Below are 12,224 nucleotides of genomic sequence, written 5' to 3'. Positions count from 1 at the left end.
TACAGCTGTTTGGATCCAGAAGGCAATGACACAGTCAAAGCCAACAGCATCACTAGGGTATCTTGGGTGTGGATTCAAATGCTCTCCCACCCTCCAATAGAGCAATACACTGGGACCTCAGAATAAATACTCTCATTCCAATAAAGTGTGACCGTGGAAACAAGTTTTCTCTTCCGCCTGCGAAGCTTGACCAGACATCTGTTGTTGCTGCTATTGACCAGGATGTTTGTAATATATGTTCTGATTTCTAACATGATGTTACAAACATATGTGATCCTACTATCTGGAAATTTGGCCTCCCCTGTTCAAAGAGGACTCCATCCTTCTTCAGGATTTTTCCTTACTATCTCTCTACATCAGATGGAAAGACAAAGTAAAGATCTTGACCTTCAAATCACTTAGAGAAAAGAGACAGAGAGGAAGACATTGCCTCTCAGCAAAAACACTGAGCCCTGAAAGCCGTTGCAAGTCTACCCACATTCAAATAATCAGAGCATGATATGCAAAAGTGACTGGATACTGGGTGCTTCCTGCCTGCTTAAAAAAATTGAACAAAGCAGTTTGAACCCTGATGAAGCAACAGATTTCCATGGCAGAAAATTACTACTTCAGGAAAAAAGTAAGTTCAATTTGACTATCAAAAAGATTACATCCAATTTTTACAGTCTCTTTCAGAAATAGTTTTTAATGTTAAGTCTCTACACGACAAATGTAAAAATACTTTTTCTATTAGAAGTGCTTAAAAATGGTTTAGGGCAATCAGAACTCTACACCTAATTTCATGCATAAATCCAGAACAGAAGAAAATAGAGGAATGGGAACTCTTCAAAATCTCCAAGATAGACTGGTGGACTGCAGGAAGTAATATTTAACTCTGCCTTCCATCGTCAGGAACTGCTATGAGTGTTCTCTGTGAATAGCTCCAGGGGGGCCTTGAGACCAACAAAGCATTTGGGCAACTTTATCTTAGATCAGCAGTGGTACTGAGCACCTGGGACAAGCACAAGACTTGAAAGTGGAAAAATGCAGGTGGAGTTTAGAATGGGAACCCTGAGAAGGTTTTCTTTTTAGTTGTATGCTAAAATATGCTCCAGTTTGGAGTGTTTTGTAAGAATCAGGAAAACTGAAACCTTGTGGTAAAGCATATTATTTCAAAATATATTGCTCTAAGTAATACTAAAGCCTACCTTTTAAATTTAGTCTCTATGTTAAGATAATACATTCCTTCTTTTTCAGGAAAAATCTGGCATACATCTATATGATTTCTGAATTCAATTCAGACAAAAGTTACCTTCGCCTTTTTTCTAGGTGTGGCTGAAGATCTAAGTTCATATTTTCTTTTTGAGGCAACACCCTTTGGGTAAGAAGGAGCTTTTTCATCATCATCATCTTCATCAGACACATTTTCGAAGTCAGAAATTTCTCCTATCTCACCATGACTGTCAAGTTCTTTCCTGAGCATGCTTTCTTCAATTGTTCCAACTTTTTTGTTTTTCACCAGAACTTTGAATTTTAGTGCCTGTAGAAAAGAGGTTAAACAGAAGTAACTAGAATTATGTATGTACTGGTTGTAGGTTTTCGTATCTAGGTATTGTTTAATCCACGTTCAAAGATGTTTATTAAGTGTAATGAAATGAGGTAACACGACAAAGTGAAGATAGATATCGGTGAGGCAGAAGTCAAAAGCATGTAAAACAAACAGAATCTGGGGATCAAAATACAAAACAGGATGTAAATATCTAACCCCATGACAGGAAAAAAGGCTCTCCACCACACAGCTACACAGATGCTGAAACTGTGAGCAAGATTAAGGTGAGAAGTTAAGTAAGTGGCAAAGGTGATGGCCAGGTAAGACGTAGGAGATATATTTTTTTTACCATGCATGAATTCATTTTTATATATAGACTTATAGACATGTATCTGATATTAATCTGATTTTTTTTTTTTAGCTATCATTGTGACTGATGGAAATTTGTTACCCTATTTGATTAGTGTATTTGTGCACATCTGTCTAGAATACAAAATTAAAACTTTTATTGTTATGTTGTTATACAGTGGATCCTCATGCTGATCTTACCTAGTCAGGGAAATAACAGTTTGGTAATTTGTTGCCTAAGCAGTTTCTCTATTTTTAAATGGGCACTTTTCAACTTCTGTTAATACAGAATGTAGGGAAAAAATTCATTAAATGTTATCTTTTCCTATAAGATAGCTTTCATCTATGCATCTGAATCCTATGAGTATAAATTTCACTTAGATATATGAAATAATATTCAGAGTAAAATAGCTATTATGTAGCAAACATTCACCTCTACCTCTGTACGCAGGAACTGACAGTGAGTAACAGAACTACTTAGGTTCTTGGACAAAGTGATCCACAAAAATATTCCTTAAGTTTCATATGCACTAGTGAAAAGGAAGGCTATACTGCTGGGAAGGTTAATGAAAAAAGGAACAAACTCTTTCATTTTAAATAAAAGACAACTGAAATAGTGGGTTTTAAGGTATCCATTAAGTAAATATGAAAAGCGTGGATGATACGAACCAAAGTTTTACAACAGAAACTAGAGCTGTAGGCAAAGAAATAGACATTCCATTTATTTACATTACAATCTCCATTACTGATAACCCACTTATCACTTCAGATCTTGTATTAGTGGTTTGTCAGTGTGCCAGTGGAATGAGATATCCTATACTTAATACCTATCAATGCCGTGCTAGTGTAAGATTTGATTAGTCTCCTTGCATTAGTGATTCAGAATAAGGATGCATTTTAACATTTCCTTCATTTCTTATTGATGTACCCATTTTTTTCTGTGATATTTTTAAAAGAGTTTTAATATGAGCAATGCTACTAAAATGTTTAGAGTTCTGAATTTTCCTTTGCATCTTTATATTTCCCAATATTTAAAAACAATTCTATCAATTTTTGGTCTTCTATTTTGTTATTCATAGATAAGATTTAATTGTACAAATTAAAAATAAAAACTAGTATACTGGGGAAGGAACACCTTTTATGGATATACTACTGCCTCCTGTATGTAAAACTTGATTTAAGTAAAAAAAGACCATATTCGGTGTCATCATATAAAAATGGGTTACGATATTCTAAGTCAAATAGTTCCTAAAATTCTGTTTATGAACTGTTAGCAAAGACGTAAATACCCTAAGGCAGGACAAATATTTCTTCTTTTTTTTTTTTCCTATAAAGATAATATTTTAAAATCACAGCTCTCTTTTCAAAGACAGTTACAGAAAATGTTCTAACAAGAGGAAATTAAGAAGAAATTTTGCTGGGTTTTGGCCAGAAGCAGATTCCAATAATAGTTATTCCAAATCACTGAAAGTGAACCATGAACTGAAAAAAAGACATACCACGGATTTTAAGTCTGAGCTTCAAACAGATCTTCAAAAAAACTTGTAACAAATGTATGGTTACAAAATCAGTGACTGTGAAATCTGGGTTCTTTAACTGGTAATCAGCAGTCCTAAACATGTGGCATCCTTTTGTACAAATGTCTAAATCTTTTAAGCAGATAATGAGCTGAAAGTCTGAACATTCATTATAACTTCTCTTTTCTAGTTTAACTATAAAATGCAAAATATTTAAAAAATACATGTTTACTACATTTATGTATAAACTGTAAGCAAACTAAAAAATTTAAATATGTAAAACATAATAGATCTTCCCTAGAGCATAATGGGACTTCAAGGCTGGCATAAGCAAAAGCCTCTGAGTAAAATCAATTGGAACAAATATTTAAATAATTAAATGAACAAAACTTAGTTCTTATACTAAATAAGCATTCTGGTTAATGTGATGTACAACACAAATCAGAACAGCTGAAGTTACAAAAGACTCCAAGACAAAATCACAAGCACTTAGGCAAACCCACCTACTAACCACTGCAATTGATGTAAAAAGGAACAAAATTCAGTCCTCAAAAATGCAGAGAACAAACCCTGGATTTGGGTCATGAGTATTAAAAAAAGAAGAATAACTTCCCCTATTTAAATTTAGCATGTCCTTCTCTATTCTACTCTCCTGACCCGCTGTAGGTGCTTAGTAAGAGGAATATCAAATCCTGAAAATCTTACTAAGTAACAAGGTTAAAATCAGTTCAAAGTTTTACATATTTTTTTTATTTCAAGAATTATATTAGTGTCTTAAATACTGATACAGGGTAAAGACACCTTCCATGAAGTCTAACATCGGGAAAGCTTTTGAGGTATTGACAAAAATCTATCTTGAATGAAAATAACAGGACATGATTGTTAAGTACAACTGTTTAAAAAAACCCAACACCAGCATTCTTCAATGAATCAAGAGAATCACACTTAGTAAAAGTGTGAATTGATATCTTTGTGGCAGCCTTATAAATTACAGTTATTGAGTCATTTCAAATCACTACTACCGGTAATGCCTGAGCTGTAGTTAAATGGATATCAATTACATCAGGGGTACGTTTTTATCTATCTCGTAACAAGTTTTCATATGATACAGTTACCTACTGTAGTAGACACAAAATACATGAGAAAATCTTTCTGAATATTTTTTCATTAAAAATACAAAAAAGCAAAACATGCCTAAAGAAGGGAATTGGAAGGTGTGATTCTGGCAGACTGTCTGGATGAAGCGAAAAGCTGACAAAATCCTGGGTAAAAGCGTATGTGTTCTCAGAAACACTTTGTCCTTAACTCTTTTGCAAGATATTATTTCTCATTCATCTACCAGAAAGAGTCCCACTCAGGAATCAAACTTCAAAGATAAGGAGAGGATCAATTTGCTAACGGCTCGGAGGCTTGACCTACTGCAACAGTAAGGTTAGATCCCATTGAAAAACAGGACCCTTAGTTGGCAATGCCTTGTCGTTTTACCTGAGGACTGAATCAGATATAAGAGAAATATGAAAACACACATAGACTTTTCCAAACACGCAATCAAAAAGACAGTAGCCTTAAAGAAAGTTCTAGTGTAGATGATTTTGTGTTTCTTAGAGACTTCTAAGGCAGAAAAATGGAGTGTAACTGATCCACAAATTCATTGCATATAACACTGTTAACCAGCCTGCTGCTCATGGTTCAAGAATATGTAACAATTCAGAGTCAGAGAGGAGCAAGGGCAAGCAGCTGTACAAGGTGACCCAGGAGCTGAGGGTGACAGCAGGGCAGGCATGGGGCAATAGCCTCACCGACTAGGGCAAGAGTAAGACAAGAAGAGCAGGTCTAGCGATGTTCAGGCAAGTTTAGGAAGCAGTCCAGTGACTGCCATATGAGTCATGAGGCAGGTCCAGGGTCAAACCAGGAAGCCATATCATATAAGTACAGAACAACTGAGTTTGGAAGGGACCCCTGGAGACCATCTAGTCCAACCCCCTTGTTCAAAGCAGGATCAATAAGAGTTAAAGGTGTGTCCAGCCAGGTTTTGAGTGTCTTCAAGACTGAGATCTCTGGGCAACCTGCTCCAGTGCCTGACTACCCTCACAGCAAAAATTCTCTATTTTATATTTAAATGGAATTTCTTGTATTTCAGTTTGTTCCTACTGCTTCTAACCATTTCACTGCGAAAAGACTAGGCCCATCTTGCTTTTCCTACTGATGCCCAAGCTAATGTTAGCCTTATTTTCTACAAGGGTACATTGCTGATTCATGGTCAATTTGTCCACCAGGACCTCCAGGTTCTTTTCTGCAAAACTGCTTTCCGGACAGTCATGTCCCGGCCTGTACTGGTGCATGGGGCTATACCTCACCAGGTGCAGAACTGAGAGCAAAGCAAGGCCAGGAACAGCAACTTGCAGGGACAGGCACTACATAGTTACAGTGTAGCTCAGGTAAGGACACAGGACAAGAGCTGGAGCTAAAATGCAGGCCCAAGCCAATTATGAGAGTACACAGGTCGAGGCCCCAAATGAGGGCTCTTGCTCACAATTTAGTCTAGTCCAAGGCTAAACATCTGTGCTATATCAGAGGTGACATTGTACGTAGGCAACTAAATCTCCGGTGGATGGGTTGGAAGGGAATCCAAGGGATGATTACAGAGAAAGACAGTTACAGGTTGGTCAGACTAATTAGTCTAGTGTACTCAGGGCCCTCGTGCACAGGTTCCCTACCACAGTTCAATGTTCCAAGAAGACACCCTGCCAAAATAAGGATCTGATTTTTATACACTAAATAAACCATCAACCTGAGACCTATTTGGTTGATGATGTAAAGTATGGCACTGTTTTTAATTACCATATGAAGTTGCCTTTAAATACAGGGAAGTTATTAACAGGTAAACGACTGTTGCATATTCAATAAGTTTCTGGGGAAAACATGTTCTCTCAAAAGACAGTAGAGCACGAAGCCCAGAAACAGTGTAGGAATCAGATGAGACCTCTGAAGTTCTCACTACAACCTAGAGAATCCATAATTTTTATGACAGACGATACCGATTTTCTTAGTTTTGAGGTCATCACCAAGGCATGCTACATTTTCAAGATCTTTCTTCTCATTTTTGTAAAGAATAAATGCCATAGACAGATTAAAAGGCAAAATAGTGGACTGGAAATGTTTTTGACTTACTGAGAAGCAAAGATATTTCTGATGCAAAGACTTGGTCAAGACATTTGCATATGTGACTTGTAGGTCAAAAAAATAGGAATGAATCTCATCACTGAAGCAACAGAATTAGACATGCTAAAGCAGTCTTGATCTTGAATTTCTGAGTGAATATATCTTCATGTCCTACTTTTTCAATAACAAGAAAATAAGTCTATAAAACCCTATAAAGATATGGGACAGGAAAATTTGGAGATGGTTAGACTGAAAATTGAATCATATAGCCAAAGGTTAATCAGACTATCACCCTTTTGTCAGACGTTACAGATGGTCAGTAAGAATCTATTTGTCAGAGATTATAGACAGCCAGGTGCAACCAAGTTTTGAAAGTTTCTCAGTGAGATAAGTCTTTATAGAGAAAGCAAGAAAGTGCAGTAGCAATATGAATCTCTTAGAAATACATGCAAATGTTACATCTAGATGGCAAAGACTGTGGTACTTGGTTGACCAGGCTGGTGCATTCTGGGAAAACAGAGACTATTCTGCAGATAACAGTGACTGCATATGGAAAGCTCATTTGTATATTGAGTAGATATAGGTGAAGAAAAAGACGAAGGAGTAGTTCTGTCTATGGGGTTAGTTGGTTTTCCCCCTAATAGTAGGATTTAAAATGCCCAGAGAGTATAAAGTCGTACTGGAGACCTGTAAATCTTTCTCAAGGAGATTATTAAATAGGTCCTTTTATTTAGATAGCATAGCTTTAACAACTATCAGGAAACCATGGAGATTGTGGCCAAAAATGCTTCTGAATGACCACAACATAGTAATTGATCTTGCAGCTGTGTGGTAAACATTAAAGGTGACTTGTAAAATAACGATAGTTGCCACTTCACTTTCAGTTAACAATGCATCAATACCTCTTTCCAATTATGTGATAGGAGATCTGCAAATAATGAAAAATTCCTAAGTAGTACACGTATATATCATGCCAGCTTTATAAGGTAGTTCGATGTGCTACAACGAGAAGTAATTGAGGAACAAACCTTCATCAAAAGTATCAATGTGTTTACAGTCTTTTTTGTGTGTTACATTTGAGGCTTGTTTCCTTCAGTAGCCGTCAAACCCATGGGAAAGGAAGGATTCAGCAGGGTAAGTAAAAATTGATCTCACTTCTAGGATTGTAATATTTTCTAAGTTCATCTACAAATTGCTACCCAAGACACCATATTCTGCCACTTTATATCGGAGTAATCCGGGAGTGCTAGTTAAATAGGCAGGGATCTGTGGTGCTGGTCAATGATGTCAAATATAATTTAATGTGGGAATTGACTCAAAGAACCTGATATTCTGGCAAATATTAAATGAAGTTCATTAAGTCTCTTTAGAAGCACAATAGCAGCCAAGAGTGCATGCAGAGGGTTGTAGTGAGTCTGTTGCTTTGGGTGGCAAAATATCTGTGTGGTAAGGAGGTAAGAGGATAGATACGGTAGAAGAGATTGGTGACGCTCAAGGGTGGCCTCAGTTTACCTCATTGGATAAGCAGTGTGTAAAAGAAAGAAACAGTGCAAAAACCTTCTCTTTCCTCTACTCCACATGTAGAGGAAGAATTATCTGTTGAGATGCTACAGAATACAGCAATATTCCAGGGAATTAACAGTACTAGTATAGTCAGCTGCAGGGTAAACATATGACTGAGGCCAAATCATTAAAAACCTCTTTTCCTGAAAGTTTCTGGGGTTTGTAAATACCCTGTTTCAGAGTAAGCAGGTGTCAAGAAAAAGCAGAGAGCAATAGCTTTCAGGGACCATCCAGTTTTCTTTTCTGGACCTTCTGATTTTCACTTAAGCTTACAATGGTAGGAAACATCACACATGTTGTGTGTAGAAGCACCTAAGACTGGGTTTGCTCTGTGTCCGATCCTTCTTCCAGACATGGACAATCATCTCAGTTGACAAAGGTGTAGCTCAAAACCTACTTAGAAAAGGAAGTAGGACGTCGATCAGACAACAGAGAGAAAAATAATTTCCACAGAGATCTCCAAATCTCCAAGATCTAAGTAAGAACCTATAATAGGCAAATGTTTTAGAAAGTGTTTGGAGACATTATGTAGTATTCCACTTCATGCACAAACAAGGGTACCTTTTGATTTGGATCTTGAAGAACATTGAGAAGTGGGTATTAAAAGGAAGCCTTGCATGAGCTGCATGTACCCCTTCATAGGAGGAGCAAAACTAGGAACAACAGTAGCTGTCAGATGAGGAGGACTTCCCATGCAAGAAACAGAATGTTTCAGTCTCATGACTGAAGGGAGAAGCTGGATGTTGAAGGTCCTTGCCAAAGGAATCTGAGAGAAAAGGGAAGGAGGGCTGAACTGGTTAGTCCAGAGCCAAATCGTTGAGGGATCCTATAAGCAGGTTGTTAAAAAAAAAAAAGCCTAGCAAAGGCGACAATAGCACAGGTCATGAACATAAGAGGTGACAACTAAGTGATCAATAACTTGTTGTGACGCAGACAATCAGGGGACCTGAGAGACAGAAGTACACCCATTGCATTTATACACGTGAGGCACATGTGGCAGTAAAGAGGTTTGTTCTGTGTCCCTAGGGAAATTACTAGGTTGGAATATTCTCTAACAGAGCATATTATAAAAAATGTCTCTGTGGTTATTGTTAATTGCCTTTCAATCCCTTTCATCTTTCTTGCTGAGACCCAACCAGAAAGGAGGAAGGTGGAGCTCAACTCAAGGTAGGTACAAAAGAAAGTAAACAAAATTATAGGGAAAATGGAGGTAAAGCACTGTAAGCCTAATCCAAATACCTTAATTTTGAAACTCAGAGTAATCCAATTCATATGTATATATATATATATATATATGTACACACATAGTAAAGTGACTTGAAGTATATTCACCTTAATGTTGAGCTACTTCAGTGTAACATTCATATTCATTTAAAATCAAGATAAGTAAATATTTTAGCATATAAGCAATTTACCACCTATTTTTATTTTACTTTAATGTAAGAGAGTGTAACGGTCTAAAAAAAGAAGCAACACTGAATAAATCATCATTTTAAATTAATATTTAGAACAGACTTTAAAAGCATATCCAATAAAACATAATAAGGAAAGAGCTAATAATCTAGGGGAAAAAAATGTATGTTGGCCACAGAACATGCCTTACAGAACTCTACAAAGAAAAATTAAGACCTGGTAGTAGGCTAAATTAGTGTATAATGATTTCATTTTAAACAATACTGCTTTTTGCTACATTTTCTATGTCTATTTTTTATTTCAAAATTCAGTGAAAAATATAGGTGAGCTACATGGGAAAGTTTCAAAAGAGAAAACTGATTTCAAAGCTTTCCCTTTTTGTTGCATATGAATATAATACAGATAGATACAGTTATCTGATAAGAATTTTGCTGGTAAAAGTACTCCTCTAGGCAGATACACTAATTCCCTTGAGTACATTATTCATAGCATTTTTTTTTCAAAATCAGTTAGCAGGCTATCGGTCATATCAGCCTGTAAGCAAATGTATTTACTGTGCTTGAGGCATGCCAATGAACACTTAACATTCTGTTGAACCAATCTCATATCTGAGCATTTGCAATGAACTTTAATCACCCTGACAGTTATTATATTTTATTAGACTTATATTAGAAATCAGATGACTGTCATGTTTAAAGAATAATGCCTTTACTCTGTTACTGGTGTTAACAATTCTGATACAATTTTCTTCCTGAGATGTCTTTACCATTTCGGTTCCTATAGAATCACAGCAGATGTGATAGCTTCTCCCCTATTCCTGCCAGTGCTCCATCTTGAAAAAAGTGGAACAGTAGATGATGTAGGTGACAACTATTTTTTTACACTGAGTATCCTTCTCATGAACAGCATTTTAAAGTCATCATTTCTAGTTCTGTAACATCCCTTTTGCACTGCTTAAGTAAAGCAGACTTAAGACTAAGTTCAGCATCTGGCTAACTCGAATGATAATGAATTTACCCAGACCTTGAACATGCACAAGGTCCCAAGCTTTAAGGATATGATGCCACTAAACTCCTTTTGGACATGGACTAAAAGTGGTTCTTCAAAAAGTGCTAGCCAGAAGTCAAGCTTACTACTCTATTTGCAAATTCAGTCATAACTTCATATTTCCATTGCAAAATAAAATCCTAATGATTTTTCTTAAGTGCTTAATCAAAGCAGCTAAGAGAAATGGAGGTGATCCTAATCCTTGTTCATTCTCAACATAACAATTTCTTAAATTCAGACTTCTGTAAATCAGCTGAGGACAGTGGTAATATTTAGGTAACTCTTACGTCTTACATAGATGTAGAATACATTTCACATAACTTTAAAGGATTAAAAATTCAATAGAATGAATCTCACCTGAACAGCATACATTTAAGTGAGAAATAAGTATGGAACCCAGAAATGCATTTTCAGGCAAAAATTCTACACAGCTGACTTAAGAAAACTCTAAGCTATGGAAATATGAAGTATGAATTCCTTATACTACAATAAACATATGGTAAGGGATATATCTCATGGAAATTAAAATTTTTAAGTGTGTACTTCAATGAATTCATGATTCAGATACAGTGCACTGATTTTGTGTTTGCTACAGAGGACGTAAGATTCTTGGAGATCTATTAGACTGAATGCAGCTACACTTTGAGAAGCTTTAAAACAAATCCTCACTTTTAATATGGTTTATATTTTTTTCTAATCTACTGAATGCTTTTCAAGGTTGCAAAGTGATATTGGACAGTGTGATAAAAAAACATAAAGATGCAATTGAATAAAATATGTTGGCCCACTGAGAAATTTATTAAGATGTATTAAATATATTTATGACAACATCGCTATGAAAATATAACGGTATGGTAATACTGTCTTTTTGACCCACAACTTTTTCCATCACAAATCCTTTACAAAAATATACCTCTTTGTGTATTATCTTTCCTTATGACAGTGTTACCTCCCCACATTTTCATTTGCTTTGTTCTTTTCACAGTTACTATTAAAAAAAAGGTATAAAATATATCTGATATATCACTGACAACAGTGACAAGCCTAAATAACTACTTTGTATGTATACATGAATTTGTGTTACAAGAGTTTAAAAAAAAATCTTTTGTCCTTGAAAGAAAATTATGTGCAAAGACTGGAACAATGGGAATTTATTTGTTTCAGTTTGCAATAAAATTTTCAACACCCATCTAATTGCCTTTTCTGACTTCATATCCCAGGGGTCTCAAGCCACCAGCTGAGAAACACTGCCTTAGGGAGGAACACATTGAGAAACAGAGAATGTTTTTACAGTAACAGAACTCGATGAAGTAGTTCCATCAACATTGTTATTAACAAAAAATTTAGATTCAGGTTTCTATTTCAACAACATGTTTAAATTTCAGGAGATTCTTTCAATCTAAGGAACAAAAATTAAATCAGCAGAAATCAGATATATTAACATGTTAAAAGTGAAGATTTTAAAAGATTTTAAAGTGAAGTTTAAAAATTTAAAACTAAAAAACTGTAAGCCTCATTTGAGAGGAGAGGAGAGGAGAGGATTGTTCAATTTAACCTCAAAATGTTGACTTTTGACAAAAGATCAACAGAATCTTTGAAGCTGTTAATTATAACACAACATTTCAATAACTTGAAGTTTCCAAAAC

The 12,224-nt window shown here is 35.7% G+C and overlaps 1 protein-coding gene across 1 annotated transcript in view; it reads right to left on the bottom strand.

Annotated features, from left to right (window-relative positions):
- PLCZ1 (phospholipase C zeta 1) overlaps positions 1–12,224 on the bottom strand; it is a 53,337-nt gene that overhangs the window by 23,559 nt on the left and 17,554 nt on the right. Inside the window, exon 7 of the mRNA XM_009958043.2 lies at positions 1,292–1,519. Within this exon, the coding sequence (XP_009956345.1) occupies positions 1,292–1,519 (228 nt within the window). The remainder of the gene's footprint in view (positions 1–1,291; positions 1,520–12,224) is intronic.

This window comes from Leptosomus discolor, chromosome 1 (genome assembly GCF_034619465.1).
Source record: "Leptosomus discolor isolate bLepDis1 chromosome 1, bLepDis1.hap2, whole genome shotgun sequence".
NCBI classification, from domain to species: domain Eukaryota; kingdom Metazoa; phylum Chordata; class Aves; order Leptosomiformes; family Leptosomidae; genus Leptosomus; species Leptosomus discolor.
Note: the sequence above shows the minus strand (reverse complement) of the source record. Positions and strands in the feature narration are given on the sequence as shown.